General features: G+C 41.1%; 1 protein-coding gene across 1 annotated transcript in view; it reads right to left on the bottom strand.

Moving 5' to 3' along the window:
* The window catches only part of LOC306827815 (glypican-1-like), a 41,649-nt gene that overhangs the window by 10,857 nt on the left and 12,173 nt on the right, over positions 1 to 18,619 (bottom strand). Inside the window, exons 2-3 of the mRNA XM_079349877.1 lie at positions 2,385 to 2,543; positions 629 to 846 (exon numbers count right to left, since the gene is read on the bottom strand). Of these exons, the coding sequence (XP_079206003.1) occupies positions 629 to 846; positions 2,385 to 2,543 (377 nt within the window). The remainder of the gene's footprint in view (positions 1 to 628; positions 847 to 2,384; positions 2,544 to 18,619) is intronic.

Below are 18,619 nucleotides of genomic sequence, written 5' to 3' on the forward strand. Positions count from 1 at the left end.
TGGCAACGGTTTTTTATCTAAAAATGAGAAATCGATCTCGTTCTCGAAATACTTAAACTATAGTTTCACCACATTTAGAAAGTCAGTACGAAGAAGCTTTTTGTAAAAACCGCAGGATGTTTATTATATTTATTACGGTTCTATCCAAAATCAAATAAATGTCAAGACAGTTTGTTTGGGTGTGGCTTCCTTGTGATTGAAAAGTTCTTGCCAAGACGACTGGAAAAATGCCATCTCCAGTATTCAGTTACGGTAATTTGATTACAGAACATAATGTTTACATGTGGCACAAAGTTTCCAATCAAAATCACTGTTACTGAAGTTCGGATGAGCCTTTTAAACCAACAGTTGCTTCGGCTAATAACCTCTTTCTTTCCCCGCCCTCTTCTCCTGACAATAAACTGAGATGGTAAAAGAAAAGATGCCACACCTTTAATTTAAAGGAGGAAGTCCAAAAGCCATTGGTTGACTTCATTTTGGCTATGTCTTTTTTTTATAAATAGTCTTTGAGCGTTGTCAAACTTCAATCCAAATGGTGCTTAGATTTATTAAGATTGTGATTTGCATCACTCTGCACGCCAATCTTTCCTTAAACAGTTTTGTTGTTAAAAATTGTGCTTTTACTCACATCTGTTGGCGCTGTGATTTTAAAGGTACGCTCCAAGAGGCGGGACCAGAACTCAGTCAGGGTTTCATCCAAGTTGAGAGCAGAGCCCCTGTAGTACTGTTTCAGGTCGTAGTAGAGATCTCCATAAAGTCGAGTGTTCTGGGAGTACAGCGGGCCGAGTGGAGACAGCGCCTCCTGCAGGGAGCGCTCAGAAAGACTGTGCAGCTCAGTGAAATAAGCTGAGAGGAGGAGAGAGGAAAAAGAAGAGGAAATGACAGGCAAAAGAGCAAAAGAAGGAGACATGAGACAAATTAGACAACACGGGTGAATAGTTGAGTTTTACCTCCTTTGTGAATTACAAGAAATGTCTAACTTTATTTAAAAAAAAACATAAAAGAAAACTAATATTTCACAACAAAATCAGTTTTTTTGGGCCACTTGGCAACAAAATTCTAAGCTGATCGTTCGCAATTAACAATTAAAGCCTTGTCTAAAAGCGACCAGTTAGCCTGCTGAAACAACAAATTCACTGTCTGAATGCTGTCTTATTTCATGGAGATCGAGCGAGTCATTGCATTTCATTATTGCACAGCCGTAAGAAGAGTAGCTTTTTAGACAGTTTGTATTTTAGACAAATGTATCATGCACGTGTGTGATTAAAAACCAAAACTAAGAGCCAAACCCCTCTCCCCTCTTTGTAGTTAAGGATGAAGAATCAGGATTGTCCTAATCAATGAAACGATTGGAACAGCAGAGAATACCCTGATTTGCTGTTGTTACAGTCCAGCTGATAAGCACATGTGTTTTGCATTCATTTAGCATACAGTAACTTTCTTTGACATTATCTTTGCAGTCCAGATGGATACTCGGCAATAGAGAGGTCAAATGGAAAGAATAAGGGAGTCAGCTCGCTGTTGCTGCAGTAAACTGGTCTGGTGCTTCAAAGGATGTGGACCGGTGCCAGCACGTTCTAACCACAACCAGATGGACGGCCACATTAATGCTACTGAGGTGGCCTGCTGCCTTCAAACTAATAATTCCCTCCTCCACCTCCTCCTCCTATTTATTTCTAACCTCGATTTTTTGTTTCCCCCCCCCCAACTAATGACATATTTCTATCTTCTGCCACGTTTGTTTATCTTCCAAATGTTAGCTGTGGTACTTCTCAGTCTGTTTTTCTTTTCTTCCTCCTTCCATCCCTCTTTTTCTCTGACGTGCAGTGATCTGCAGACTCGGCTCCTCAGTGGGTCAACTGCTCATTAGCTGAACCAGTCACTGCCTCGGGGGACACCCCTCTGTTTGTGTGTGCGCGCGTGTGTGTGTGTGTGTGTGTGTGGGTGTGTGTGTGTGTGTGTGTGTGTGTGTGTGTGTGTGTGTGTGTGTGTGTGTGTGGGTGTGTGTGTGTGTGTGTGTCCTTTTGAGATCAGGGGATCGGCTTATCATGTTTCATTGTGTCTGGCTGACTCCGCTCTCATTATAACACCCAGTCAGGGGTCCCCTTGACGCACAGGACACATACACATCCTGCCACACACACACACACACACACACACACACACTTGTGCATACATCGTCACTTTTGAAGCTGCAGGATTGAGCGCAGAGCACAGCCAGAGCTTGTACCGAACACAAATTCACAAACGCAGTGTACAAATGTCAAACTCCTCTGGGCTTCAGCGCTCAAGCTTTGGTATTGAGATCAGCCAGTAATGAGCATATACTGCAAACACACACAAACACACACACACACGCACGCACACACACACGCTGTACTTACTGTCAAAGCTCCTGTGGAGAGCGTTGAAGGCTGCCTGCAGCGACCTGCCGGCCTCTCTAATCAGTCCCTCGGTCTCTCGGCCACTCAGACCGGCCAGGTTCTCCTCCATGGTGCTGGTGCAGCAGGTCGGACCCTGGGGACACATCCTCAGATGTTCACCTTTCAGGGGACACAGAGATATTAGGCTTATTGATTGATTTGATTCATTCCAATAATTGTGATTATTGAATATATTAATTGAATAAAACATACATTTGCCACCAAATCAGTGTGAGTGCCAAATGAAAGGTGGAATAATTCTAATTGCAGGTGTACAGTTTTCATTTTTGAAACTATACATTAAACTTGCTTCTTTCTATTGTTATTACTATTTTTCCAACAGACTGAAACATGGATATGATAATAATAGAAAATATAAAACTCTTTTTTTTCTATTTGCCCTCCAGCCAATAACTCGACCCTGATCATGACACACCTGACCGAAACCAGTTTTTTCCTGCTCTTATGGGTATTCTGCTGCAAGGAAGAGTTAAAATAAAGATGTTTCATGCACTCACAAATAAAGACATACTTGTAAACACACATTTACAGAGTCTGCCAGACAGCCTAGAAAGCAGTCTGCAACATCAGTCTCTTGACAGCAAAGATGTGTGTGTGTGTGTGTGTGTGTGTGTGTGTGTGTGTGTGTGTGTGTGTGTGTGTGTGTGTGTGTGTGTGTGTGCCAATGTCTTGGAAGGTTAGGGGTGAGTAAGTACCCCGCAGCTGTGTGCATCAGAGGCTCTCTTTCCTCTTAACAGGCCCATGGTTGGCGTGTCAGTGTGTGTGTAAGTGCCAGCATGTGTGTGTGTGTGTGTGTGTGTGTGTGTGTGTGTGTGTGTGTGCTGGTTGGTAGGCAGAATTTGTCCACAGGGGTAAGTGGAGCAGAAGGGAATATGCCTTTATCATCTTTTCAACATGAATCTATGAATCTTTCATCAGCATTGGCTGGTGTGTGTGTGTGTGTGTGTGTGTGTGTGTGTGTGTGTGTGTGTGTGTGTGTGTGTGTGTGTGTGTGTGTGTTTGCTAATAAAAGTGCTCTGGTCCTCAGGTTACGAGTGCAGGTCAGCCAGTGTGAGATCAAACACCATCAAAGGTAATTATCTTTTCTTCCTGACCATTAAGGTCCGAGCAGCAACAAAGTGCAAGGACCCTTTTAAAACGAACGGAATCTTTATTATTCAAAGTTGTTAATGCATCCTCACACTTAAAGCCAACCAACAAAATGCTCCTTTAAATCCAGTTAATCACAGCCTCGAGAGAAACTACCCAAAATAATGCATGTGATATGTAACATGGCTGTATGATGTGAAAGTTACATTTCAAGAGGAGGGACTACTAACAAAAAATCAAATCTTATAGTACATCTGAAAAACAGACGTGATAAACAACAGAGCAAAAATGTTATTTTAAACATACGGTTCCAGTATCTAGTGTATGTAAGGTCTCGTTATTCTCTTGGAATCAAAAGCACCTTGTTTCGGTCAAGGCCAGAACTGATCGGCTGTTTTCACATCATTACTGTGATTAGAAGGAAAATGCCCCTGTTCTAAAAGAGCAGACAATTTACATTTATTCATAATTTGATATTGATCCCCTGGTTACAGCCACAAACTCCCCAGTGTTAGAGTCTAAGTGAGTGACACGCCTGCTGCACACAAGATAATGAATTTTCATTGATAGTTCTCATAGTGTCTAAGTCTTCTATACACATATGAGGGCTAATCAAAATGAATGCATTCATTTAAAAAAAAAAAAAAAACGTGAAGATCTCAAAGTTCAGTCCCTGAGTTGTTAACACCAGCCCTAAAACGTCCATCTGTCCTCTGCCATTGTGCAGAAAACTCCTGCAGTACCATCGTTACAAAAGAAAGTTGAAGAAAGGTGCGACATCTTTAAGATTTCAGGTATCAGTCAACTTTTCGTTTGAATCGTTTTTTACATATTACATGCTCAGAAATTGTTAAAGCACTGTGTACTTTGCTTTCCACTTCAGCCAGTATCTGCTCCCTTGAGGCCAGATTCTCCGATTAGCGTCACATCAATGTCACACTCTAACCGAGACACGGCCAAAGCCGGGAACTTTCTGTCATGTTATGAAGCTGAGTGAACGTTCAAGCTGGGAGAGTGTGTCGTCACACTCATTCATTCATTCACGACCCTCCCTCTCCCTTTGTCTTCCACCTGCAGGGATCAGCTGATTATTATGAGACTTCACTCTCATTGAGTCTGAGCAAACTACACACACATTAACATGAACAAAACACTGTTCCCATCCCACAACAGACAACCCCCCTGCTGTCACTCTAGTCTGTTTAACTTTATTAAAGTAGTACTTTGATTTGTACACCATAAAGCAGTTGAAGAACTTACTGAAAGAAGTATGAATAAAACAGTACCAGTGTTATCTGATTTATATATAACAATGTGCATGAAAGGTTGACCAGAGGCAGCAAGACAAGGCCAGAGACCTTGTGCGTCAAGGGTCGGGTCTCTCTCTCTGTCTTCAGAAGTCAGGTTGTCTTTTCAATGTGATCACTGTGACCCTCCTCCACCCCAGTCACCTCCAATCCATCTAAACAGTGTCCAGGTTCAGTTTCTTCTGCGTCCTTCCTTCACCACCAACACCAGTGTCCAGACTCCATCAAGGGGGAATACTTTCCTGCTGCCATCCTCACTGTTCCTCAGCTCCACTAACACATCAGACTGGAGTCCAATCACCAAAGACAATGCACATTCCTCTTTTATTGAACTTGTAAGAGTAGTGGAAAAATGCTGTCCGTCTGCCCTCCTCATTTGAACTTCTAAGATTTGGATGTTGGTGCGTCATCCGGCACCAGTTTCTCTGTATGGCCTTGCCTGCATCGTGCACGGGTACACTTCTACTTCTTGTTATCTGAGCAGAGAAGGTTCTCACACCAGACTGTGTGCCCTCCTTAGAAAGGAGTTACTGTTGTTCCACCGTGCCAAGCGTTTCATGAAAGCTTACATTATTAACAAACTAACATTGTTGCCTACTACAGTATTGCCCCATTATTTAAACAAAAGGGATTCATCTATGTAGAAGGCATAACCACAAGGACGAGCCGAGACCAATGACAATGTGTTACTAATGTGTAATTAAATACTGTCGACTAACACTCTTTGATATGTTCTACAACCAGGAATCTTTGATGCATTTGTGACAGATGTTACTTTTGTAACTGACTTCCCCTTTTGCAAAATAACTTTTATTTATGCAGCAAAATACACAAAGACAAAAGACTTTGACTTGAGCTGTTCATGCAGCAAACATAAGATAAATAATTGTTTACTCACAACAAAGTTACTTAAATGACTCCGGTCATGTACCTTTAGTTTAGAATACAAATGTGTCAGCTTACTAAACTTTTAGTTTTTTGTAAATGTTCAGCAAAGACAACTGGACCTAACTACAACACAATCAGTTCACTTAGAACTCAAACCAAAGTGTTACCAGGAAAAGTACCAGACAGGTACTTCCTGGAACTTTGCACTAATAGAAACAGAGGAAAAGAAATAAAAAATCAGGTTGACCAGTGTTCACCAATGCAGTAGAGGTTAAGTACAGGCAGATTCCTCTACTTGGGTTTTAAAAACCACACCATCAGAGTGACGCGTGTGGTTCAGAGACACCAACCTATGGGTGCTCATGTGCTGTAGCTAATGTTAGTGTTTAGTTGTTGGTTTTCCTTACCAACCTAGACAACGCAGGGCGTTTACCACAGTTAGATTTGCTTTACTGCATTCCTGGGTCGCGGGTTAGTGGAAGCAGCTGGCATCCTGCTATAAAAACGCGATTCAGATGGAAAGACACAACAGAGCACAAGGGGTGACAAACAAACACATGTACAAAATGCAAGCTTGCAAACATGCCGTCACATACCTTCAAGAGGTCCAATAAAGTGCAAGTGATCACACCACATCAGGGGATAAGTGCCTTGCTTGAAGGTTTTGTGACGGGAAATGGAAAGAAATTGTGCAATCGTCAGCCTACAGTGAGAGTGTGAGGTCGTCAGAGTGGTGGAAACTCTTTTTTAGCAAAGCTTAGAAGCAAAACAGAGCTTTTAGGAGCTGCTCGGAAAGGAGAGTAAAAAAGAAGAAGCAGGGGAAGAAAAGAGACAAGAGGAAGTGATTTTGCTATTTTTGCCCTCAAGCTTCAGTATATATTTAGATATGTTGATATCCCGAGGGGTACACACACAAAGGCTTTAAACTACATTTGTGGGGACCAATTGACGTAATACATTCTCTTGTGCCCAAGGCTTTGTTTAGCAGAAAAAAATAGACGCTTACAGCATTGCAAGAAGAAGGAAATAGAATAAAAACAGGCTGGAACAAGAAAATGTTTTTCATGTTATAGTTTGACGTGTAGTCAAGTGCAGCATTTTTTTCAGACCTCTCACCTAAACCTAAAGGCCAGAGTTTGTTAAAAGCAGATGAAAAAAAGATTAAGTGAATCAACAATGAATTCTTTATGTCATCCAGGAACTTTCCCCAAGGGTCTGGATACCCTTGAAGGAACTAAGTGCATTTTCCCAGACTGTTTCGTTTTTACACATCAGCAGAACAACTTGCCTAAATCATAAGGGTCTTCAGACCTTTTTCAACGCACAGACACCAACGGGCTAGAGTATTTGTTTAGTTCCTTTAAATGCACCTCAAGGAACTTCAAAATGCCAGATTTTTTTGGGGTGGAATTGGAGCAATAGGGAGAGTTAAACTTTGCCTACTTTTCCCAAATTGTCTTATACCGATGTTTTTCCCCAACCCATTACCTTGCCATTAAGACTTACAACATAGTGTTCGTTTGTCTTCAAAAACATTTTAATGTTATTTTTGGTCAGGTTTTGGTGCAAAAGTCTACATGGCTTATTGTGAGAAAGACTTAAAACAACAACTGTTTTTCTTTAGGGTATTGCACAGAACTCAAATCCTGCCCGATAGGGGAGCAGTTTTGTTTGGCCTATTCTTCATAAATGACACCTTCTACTAGGTCTTATATTGCCAAGTATAGGATCACTCTTAAGCAGATTAATAATGATCACCTAGGAGCAGTCCAAGGGAATTTGATGTCCTGGAAATCTGTCCACATACAGATGATGTCTCATCCTACTTTTGACATTTTGGGCCGACACTACAAAGGAGAGTTCAACACACCCATGGTACAGTATCTTTAGGTTATCTGAAAGACACAACCGCCTTATTTTAAAACTCAGAGCAAACAAAGAAAGAAAAATATGAATACATTAAAAACCTCCTTTAGACTAAAATCAACACACCAAAAAGCTGGAATAACTGACAGAAAAAGAAAACAAAAGGCAAATTGAGGCTTGTATCTCTTTCCTAATCTTAGTGCATCTGGATCTGAGAACTATAACCACCATTTATTTACTTACTTTGTGTGTCTCACTGATTTTTTTCTTGTGTCAAGTATAACAGTTTTAAATTTTTTTTTTTTCGAATTTAGAATTCTTATTATTAATTTCATGCTTTCCTTCACACTGTCTTACTTACAAGTGTTCACCAATCAAAATAATAATATAACATATAACTAGTTTGGAATATTCATGGGTAAAATCAGGGTAAATATTCTGACTGCAGCCCTGAAGGTAATACAAATCACGGTATGGAACCAAATTAGATGAATACAAACATGTAATTCAAAGCCATAAATTAGCGTAATTTAACATTTATAAACACAACCAAAAGGCTCCAGTTACTCCAGATATCAGTAAAGCAGAATAAACTCGCAGAACTCCTTGATAAAACAGATCTGATTGGTCAGTGGGCAAAGTTTTTGAAAGGATGATCGCTTTTTAAGAATTGAACCTGGGGTCGCCGGTGGCGCAGCGGCAGTGCGCGCGACCCCATGTATTGAGGCTCAGTCCTCGCGCGCGGGCGGCCCGGGTTCGCGTCCGGCCTGTGGCCCATTTCCCGCATGTCTCTCCCCACTCTCTCTCCCCCTTTCCGACTCTATCCACTGTCCTCCTCTATCAATAAAGGCAAAAAGGCTGAAAACAAAACTTAAAAAAAAAAAAAAAAAAAAAAAAGAAAGAATTGAACCTGCTCCGTCTCAGGGTAGATGTTTAGCCTGTGGTGATCTTGCCTGGTAAGAAGTGGACTATCTTTGCAGTCCTAAAAACCCATGGTTAACCCTGAAGTAACCTCCATAACTTCAAATCCTGATGTAGTACACCCCCTGGACTTTACTAGCTAACCTTGATGCTAAAAACCTGGAGCTCTAAAAGTTTACCCTAACCTCAATCACTACCTCCCGGACATCTAATCCCACCGATCTGCCCGGATCATCTCCCACTGATTAAGTAAATGCTCTCACCTCATGTTATCCCAAAACCTTAATCCAATTTGGTACTGTTGCAGGTCACATGACAAGCAGAGAGACAACAATACTTGACCCAGAGTCTCGTTCTTAGGCATAATCAACAAGCTATTCCAATGTAAAATGAAGAAAAGAGCTTTGAAAAAAGTGAGGACCAAACAAACAAAGCTCTCCCTTTTTAAGTTTCAAAGTAAAATACAGACTTTTTTAAAACATGTGGAGCATATTTGCATGATGAATTATGAAACAGACATGTATAAAAAGGTAGAGATTTAGTCTCTGACCAGTAGGGATAAACTTCCTCCGAGCTTTCAACTTAAAGTGTTAAAAGTCTGGGCCAGATTTTTGATTTTCTACCTCCCGTCTGAATTGACCAAAAAGACAAATTTGGAGCTGAAATGAACATAACTTAATGAAAACATCCAACCTGAGTGGTGTTTAACCCCCCTGGTATATATAATTTAGCAACTCGTAAATAAAACTCCAGTACACAAAATATTCCTCCCTGACTTAGAGATGTTCATACAGCCTCATATTAGCAGGATTTCCAGCAGCTCTGTAAACTATGATGAAATATGAGATTGCAATAGTGTTGCAATAGTGTCTCAGTGTCTCACCTGTGAATGTGATGTCCCTGACATTAAAAACATGTGCTGAAGATGTAAGAAAAAAAGACAAAGGACTGATCTGACTTTAAACCACTTGTGTAATCATTGCCCAATTACATTTTAAACATTTATGTATCCATTCAAAGGTCACCTGAGCATGCTTTTTCCTATCCAGAACATTTCTGCTTCACATAATCATCATCAAAATCAACCCTGAGTGCTCCTCAGTTTAATCACAGACTTCTATTTTCAGCAGCTGCTCGCCCACTTTCTCCTTTAACATTTTAACAGCAGCTCAGGGGCTCAAACCAACAACCTCATGTCCTCTGGTTTGGTCTGGTTCTGTAGACCCGGAGAGGAGCTACAGCCTCAAGGCAAAATCTATTTTTACTCAGATTATTCTGCTTTTTTTTATGAATAGTTTATCACCTCATTGGACTGACATGAATCCTGATGAGGAAAATTCTTTAGTATTGATTGTGTGGAGACATTTTGTTGTAATATTTATGGGTTTAAAGTCATTTAATGGTGGATAGTGTGCACAGTTTCCCACAGCCCTCCAACAGTTAAGTGATGCATTAGAAACAGTGCAAAGCCCTGCTCTGCTGCAGGGCATCTTGCACTTAATCATTAGTGAATCCATTTAACTCAAAACTTGTTTTTGGTTTTGCCTGCAGACGTGTAACAGCTTATACTTGTCGCCATGGAGACCACATCAAGACAACATGGCGAAGCCATTCATTTCCTTTTCCCGTCAAACACATCTGGCTCTCACTTTCTTCTCCCTGTCACACCCTCCTGCTCCGACTCACTTTTTTCTCTCTGCATTCCTTGTGGCAGCCCCAACATGACCCAACATACCTGAGCCCGTCTCAACAGGCGAGCCAACGTCGGCACGTGTGCCAAGCAGGTGAACAGGCCTCTTACATCTTACTGCAGGCTGTCAAGACGCCATCCAGCCAGGCAGACAAATTGAAAAACTAGGGCTGAACCCCACTAAGAATTTTGGAAGTTGGATTGGATACAGCTCTTTAACACGAAGCCAAAAATGTTTTTTCAGCAGTTTGCACCATAATTAACTTCTATACCTGTCTATGAGTCCCATCTTTATGTTTTTCATCATATTTTCTAACCAGGAAGAAAGCATGCATTTTACATAACTTTCAGCAGTTAAGTAAAACTGCTTCTAACAGAAGATCTACTTTAACATCAATGTATTTTCATCGCTCTCCAACAGCTACAGGAAAAAAAGACTCAGGATATTAGCTTCCTTTTTTAAAAAGATTTAGTTGATACTTATCAGTGACAAAGATTTTAACAAAAGGCCAAGTATCCAGATACCGTCTCCTCCTCTAAAAGGAACTTCAACATAATACGATTGTAAGGTTTGCAGCAATTTCGACTCGCTGTGTAATTCTTCCATTCTGACATGGTGTTGGTCTTTCACTCCTCTGGGTACAAAAAACGACAGGAACAAAGTTTAGAGGTTTGACTGACCAAATGCCAGTAAACCTGAGTCTTTGTCAATGTGTAATTTGAAGAGAACCATCACCTAGAACTACGCTCAGTCACCACTTATACCAAAGTAGAACTGAACTTGAACTCCCATCAAGGAAAACTTTAATTAACCAAGAAAAACACTGAAAACCTTGGCAACACCCAGATTAAATCAGACGTTGGTAAAACAGAAATGTATTTCACCACTTAAGCAGCCGTCTGTTCCCCTCTGTCGCTCACTCTGACACTTTGAATTGATTAATTTCTCCCTGACTGTTATTTTTTCAATGTTTTGTGTTGTGTGTTATGATGCCAAGCTGCTGTCTTATGTGCCAGAACCAGAATGAGTTATTGGTTTGGCTTCTGGCTACAGACAGATAATTGGTATTTCCCCTCTGGTAAAATGCATTTTTTATGTTCATGGGAAGATTTCTATGCTTCCAAGTTATTCATCTTCGCTAAACAACATAGCAATCTGATGATGTTGATCTCGATTTAGCATTGATCAGTGATTGGAATATGCTAATATAACCTGAGTGAATGTGAGATTAACTGTTTACTGTACCATCCAAATGTAGCTTATTTGAGCTAAATTTTAAAAAAAAAACAAATGACCTGATGAGACCTGATCTAAGTATTCTGTACCTGTCTAGCATCCGCAAAGTATTTTTATTTTTTTATTTTTTTACAAAGATGTACTTATGAGTGGCGCCCATATTTTTAATCCCCATTTATTCTGTCATCTTTTAATAAAAGTGGTTCAACAGTGTATTTATTTCTCTTGCCAAAGTTGGATGATGAGATGAGAAACCATGGTCATGTCTCTGAGTTGAAAGAGTTGAAAGAGTTGGAGCCAGGGGAGGATTAGCTTGTCTAACATGGAAAGACAGCTAGCTTGGCTCCATCTCAAACCACAAACACTCACTTAGACATTAGCATGACGTGTGGATACAAAACATTTAACATATGTTGTTAATTGGTGTGCATCAGAGGTGCTGGAAGGTAGAGCCAGGCTGGATGTCACCCCCTGTTTCCATCTAACAGGAGTTAGGGTAGACAGTATAGATCTCAATTAACTCATCATACAGCAGAATTATCTATATAAAGTAAAACTGAATGCTTAAAAGAGCCCATGCTCTGTAATGAAAACTGTCTTTGCTGCTGCAGTTTTTTTTTTACATTTAGCCCCTAGAAAGTCAATCTAATAGTGGAATAGTAGTAGTAGTAGAATAGCATCCATCCCATGTCCACATAGGGCCCTGGTCACCTGTTTTCAGCACTTTGTAACTTTGGCAGCAGGCCGAGGTTCTTTAAATAGACGTGCGTACGGTTGTATGACACTAGTTCATACACCAGCCTTCAGCGAAAAAGAAGCCGCAGTTGGCTTGTCTATGTACTAATGATTCAATAGCTGGGGCTACGAAACGGAAGAGGATGGTGATGGATGAAGCAAAGAAGAGAAAAAGAGAGTGTGGCGGAGCAAGAAGCCTGACCTTGTCAATTGACAGGCTGTTCTGTGTTTAAGATTTTTGAGGAAGCGTATCTCGATAGTTGAAAAGCTTTTATCAAATGATGCTCCCTGTGCTGCACAGAGCCACATATTAGCACATTTCGATGGGTACAGTAGCGCCCTTCGATAGGAAAACCTGCACCACCTCTCTGCTTGTCAACACATGCCAATTTCTACGTCTGGAAGCTTAACAGACCTCTTTGCCATTAACAACAGTGCAGTTGCACTCAGAGACCTTTGCTGTGAGCCAAAGCGCACCACACCACATTTCTCCATAGTGTTGCAACCCTTTTTGCAGACATGGTAGTCTCTGTTTTAAATGGTTGGCTCACCGCTTCCTTGAGGCAGCAGTAACTGAACATCCCCAACATTGTCTGAAGTCAGAGGGGCATTATTGTTCTGTTATATGTATAGGGTGTATTATTCAGAAGGTAAGATCTCACAATTCACCCAATTCACAACCAGACACACACATATTACAACCATTCAAGGAAAGTCAGAAGACAAGGACGAGCCCAAGTCTGCGTGTGTGCCTTTACTTTACTAAATAGACAGACACATCTGTTTCCACAGAAAAAAGCGTACGCCTTCAATTTACAACATCTTTAATATAGAAAGCCAGGCACGATAGCCTTAACAGAGATCAGGGCTAACACTGTGATCTAATAGTTCACATGCCCCCAAATAAACTGTTGAGGAGTTCAGAGAATTACAAAAACAAAACATTAAATCTTTAGCTACAACAAAATACATTTGAAACTATGTAACACACATACACAAAGCACACACACGTGAGAATACAGGGAGGGCCAGCAGACACAATTAAGGAGATTAGGTCACTGTATTTCATAACACACACAAACACACACTGCAGTTATTATATGTATACGCTTTTATCCATCTACTCACACACAAAAATACACACACACACACACACACACACACACACACACACACACACACACACACACACACACACACACACACACACACACACACACACACACACACACACACACACACACACACACACACACACACACACACACAAATGGGTGGGATAATTGTAATGTTACTTACACAGAGATAATGCCCAGAGGCTTTAGGTTACACTGAATGGAATGCACAAAATATAATCTCTTATCAAACACACACACACACACACACACACACACACACACACACTTTATGAAACCACCCTACACACCCCAGAGCTTTAATATGTTATAAAGGTATTATATAATTAAAGTATTTTTGTAATTTTAACTTTAGTCATACGTTTGCTGAACTGGTTAAAAGCTGCTCTGGTTGAACTGTTTTTAATTGTAAATAATTAAAAACAATTTCTGCACCATGGCTGGCAAAACAAGATCAGTTTTGTTTTACTTGAGAAACTCAAGTGATTCCTATATCTCAGATTGTCGAGGCACCCAGCTGGTTAAATGAGACGTGGAAATCCAATTACAATCTCAGCAGCAGCAGAAGTGCTCCATCACGCATCTAACCTGCACCAACACAGCCTGCTATAATCTCTTTGCGAGGTCGGGCAGTGTACACTGAAGCTGAATCAGCACGCTGTAAAGCACAACTGATGCCTCTCAAATGACTAGTTTCCAGATGTTAGACCGTTGCTCAACCTGCTGACAAAGGAAGAAAATTGGAGTTTGACAAACAGCTTCTTCTCAGGGTGCAGAGCATCGCTGTCGTCCTTTTGAAATAATTTTATAAAAATCACGTCAATGTATTTAAAGTTGTTTTAGTGCGTTAAGATGGCACTTTACATGGTGATTCCTGAATAATTCCTGAAATTTCTTTTGGTCATTTTTGCCTTCATTGGACAGGAAAGTCGGCCATTGTTGTAGTCCACTATACTCGCACGTTTATTGACTAGAACCATAATGCCCCTGTGCGAAAGGTCTCATTTTTTTTAGATGAACAGTACATTGCCAGTTTACACAGCAACAGAAAGGGTGCTGTTTTCAGAAAATTGAGTTTTAAGGAATAAACAGCCTGAATGTAACCAGAGTTAGCCATACTTGACATGTAAACAGAGCCTTACTGCCAGTTTTGGTTTCTCTCTTTCTCCAGGATACCCTGCCTGCATCTTAACCCATGTCAATGATTCTGTCATGCAGCTTTCTTTAATTAGATTACCACAGCCAGGCGGTGTCTCTTGACTTCCTCTCACCTCAGCTCACTTGTAAACCAGTCTCCCTGTCCTCGCCTCTGCCCGTTAAGAACATAAAGAACATGTGTTTTCACCTTCACTCTGTCTTGGTGTCTCTGTTTAAGATCTAAAAAAAATAATCTTAATCATGTTTTGTTTGCACGTTGGCATGCCAATGTGTAGACTGAATGACGCTGATGATAAAAAGTGTCAGCGAAAATTCTTCAAATAATCCAGAAAAATGTGGTCATGGGGGGATCATGAACATCTGAACAAAATGTCATGGAAAACAAGTAAGAGTTGAAAAAATGAAATGCTCAGAAATTAATTAATTGTCCTCAATTAATGTGGGATCTTGGGATGTAGGTTTACTTGTAATGTCAAATTGGTTATCCTAGTCTGACTAACGTGAGCATATCTAGCACCACCACCCTTCAGTCCTCCTCGCAGGTTAACATCCTCATGCCTGTGCTGGTTAAGAATTGCTCCTCACACAGGCGACATACAACTTTATCTCCATCTTTTAAAACTCAATACTGCCAAATGGCTCTGCACTATAAGATGCTATCCATACTGTGCTGTAACATGTCCATGAGCATTATGGCAGTATAAGGGCCTGTGTCCACCTGCCCTTTATTTCCGAGACACAGCTTCTGTTTTCAACAGTTCCCGAGGAGGAGAGAGCATTTGCAGCAGCAGGCGGCCACCCACAGGAAAGGTGAGCACTTTGCCTTTTTTGAGCGGCCACTCAAAGTGCTTCTAGCTGAAAATCTTTCATCTTTTCAGAAGGGCGCTGTTGACGTCACTGGGACTCTTTTCAAAATAAATGATGCCCTCCATGTTCTTTTTGTGTCATGTATCCACATCCTCTTTGCTCATCCTCAGCACACTAAGGCAGTAGCCATGAACAGAAGCTACAGCCGTGGCTTGTGTCTGAACAGTTTACACACAACCTTTAACCAGCACTTTGGGCCTAAATTACTTCAAATGTTAACAATTGGTTTAACTGTCTATTCGTGTTTGGTGTTGAATTGCGATCCTGAGAAAGTGAGATGTCTTTAATTTATTTTACTAATCGCGCACTTCCTCCTATCCTGTTTGTTTGGTGGAGATATCCTCATACCTGATGTATTGATATTAACTTTAAAATCTTTGTCATGTATGAAACATAACTCAACCAAGAACCACACTGCTATAGCGTGAGAAAATATGTCGAGAAATTTTAAAAAAGAGAAGCTGATATAAGGATTTGAGTTTGAAAATGATCGCCATAAATCTAAAAAGAGGTGTCTATGTTCATGTCAGACAAAATCCCACATGCTCTGTAGAGGATATGCACAGACTCACATACCGCCACAACAATGCACCTTTGCACTCTGTCCTTTATTCTCTCTTTCATGTTGACCTCCTTCAAGTCTCGTGTCCTTCTGTCCTCCCTCTGATGTCTCCTCAACTTTTAATTTTCCTGTAACATCCGTCTCTATCGCCTCTTCCATTTCCTCTTAATGTCACCGCCTCTTTCCTTTCATTCTCTCTTCCCTCCTCTTTACCTGCTTCTGCACTCTCTCCTGCTGAGATGAAAGTTTGCCATAGGAAGTAACCTTGCACCGTGTTACCGCTGTAACAGTCTGTCTCGTAGTAACTGATCTGATCTCTGACCTTTGAGGTTGTAAGGACAGAAACAAGTTGAGTGCAGGGCACATTTATTGGTCCTTGCAGAAAAAAACATGGCGCCTTCTGTACAGTACAGTGAACACATTATAAATAATATGTCAGATCAGTGTTAGAGGACATAAGTGGCCCTCTGGCACACACTCGCGCGCCCCAGTCTGCCCTCGCTCTGCCGTCACACACCACATCAAAGCGTCTTATTGCCAAGCAGTAAAAGTGGAAGCAGCGGTTTGAATTTATTCCCCTCAGTCAGACGTTTATTCACTGCTTCCCTTTCTTAATGAGCGTCTTACAATAACCCTGTCACTTACTGCGGCAAATTACTGCTACCTAACTGAGGGGCTGATGCTACGTGTGTGTGCATACATGTGTGTGTGTGTGTGTGTTTCCGACTCACACTCTCTTCATCATTTGAAGGCACCTGCATGTGATTTAGCGTTCCACATGGCCTTTTCTCCCAAAGTACACCTTTACCTTTTTACTGTCCAACAAAAAGCACGTGATGGGGGAGGGAGGAGGGACATGGAGCTGTAATGATGAAAGAAGAGAGAGATGGAGGAATGAGAAGGCAGTAAAAAAATGGATCTGAAAGAAGGAGGGACGAGGAAGAGAGAGAGGAAGAAAGCCGTGGAAGCTGTGAAAGATTATTAGTGGACACAGAAGCAGAGGAGGCGAGAGAAAAAAGAGAAAATGGAGTAAATGATGATGCTTTAATCACCTTTAAATGTCTTATAAATCAGTAGCTTACGGCACTTTGATTTACAGCCACACAACTTTTCCTCTCAGAGCATAATTGATTGACAGAAAAATGACTTGCACTGCGGTTTTGTGACAGTGCATCATAAATTTCCTACAGCCAGCACAGCTACTCAAAATCAATGTGGTGCCCTCTCCTGCACATTAAAACTGCAGAATGTACTCAGAGTAAAGACAACACGATAACACCAGTGAACTGCATTCTCATATGCACTCCTAAAATGTATAGAAAAAGGTTCCTGTCTTGGTTTTTTCACATATCTATTGTAGCAGCAGAAGGCTATCCTAGACGGATACTTAACCTCACTTCACCTGGAAAAGTTATCAGAGGGGCTGGAAAAGTACAGTATCTTACCCTGAAATTACAACTTTTCATCTGGAGGTTTGTGCAATTTTGAAACCTTGAATAGTCAAAATTTCCAATTCGAGTAAAATGGCAACATTCAAGGACTAATATGAACTGACTTCCACTCTGCTCATTCTGAACTAACATACCAGGATATATGCTGATGTAATTTTACATTTTGTCTACTCCAGACTAGGCATTGCAGCTTAGTTTCCCGCCTCACCTATCTTACCCATCAGATGGAACAGAGCCTATACTCCTTCTGTTTCCCCCTTACATATAAAACAGAACTTTGAATGGTTTTAAGTCAGTCTCTGACCAAAAAGTTACCTGCAAAACCGAAAAATTAGAACGTGAACATCTTGCGACCAGATAAATAAGAAGGGTAAAGAAAGGTTAAAAAAAGTAAGAATGTGATATTAAATAAAAACCTGTGAGTAGGACAGAGAGAGGCACACAGGGAGGTGTACAAAAAAATGTTTTGGATGAATTTATTTTATACTCTAACTAAACCAAAAATACGCCACCACCTCCCAGTCCAGCCCTGTCTGCTGCCTGCTGAATTTGTGTGTCTGTGCATGCATGTGTGTTCACATGGCACTGTAAGACCATAATACTATGTAATTTCAGGGAGCACTTAAAGGATCTTAAACTAACTACCAGTTTTACTCCCTTTCCCTCAGTCTGTAAAAAAGCCCAACACGTGCCAGCTGATGTGTGCCACACCGGGTGTTAGTCAGCCAACGCCTGACTCTGCACATTTGTACCAGTATGTGGATTAAACCGAGCGAGGTTTAATCCACATACTGGTCCATTCAGCTATCTTTGACTGTTGCGATTAGCCCTTATTTACAGTTGACTGTATACAGAAGACTGTGTCGCCCTGTGAGATTGAACATTTCTTGAGAAATAATGAGAGTTTCTGCAGGTTTGAACAAGCTGAATGAGAGCAAGGGTCAAACAGAAACAAACACGAGTGAGAGTGTGTGTTATCCCCTCACTGGCAAGGTCAGGGTGCAGTGCTATCATGCTGTGAGCTAAGGACCGCTAACACATAGATTAACGGGCCAGGATTAGCACGAGATTAGACATCAGGCTCTAATCCAAAAGCGCAGTGTTGCTTGTGGTGATGGGAAGGTGAGAGAGTGGAGTATATGGTGTATGAATGTGAGCAGTGGGGTTAAAAGGGGCTTTCTCAGCAGGGAGCATTAAATCCTCATGGATGGGGGAACATTGGGTCACATCCCTTTCCAGGTCACATCTTTAGTGTCAGAACGGAGGAG

Source organism: Symphodus melops (genome assembly GCF_947650265.1).
Source record: "Symphodus melops genome assembly, chromosome: 8".
Taxonomy (NCBI): domain Eukaryota; kingdom Metazoa; phylum Chordata; class Actinopteri; order Labriformes; family Labridae; genus Symphodus; species Symphodus melops.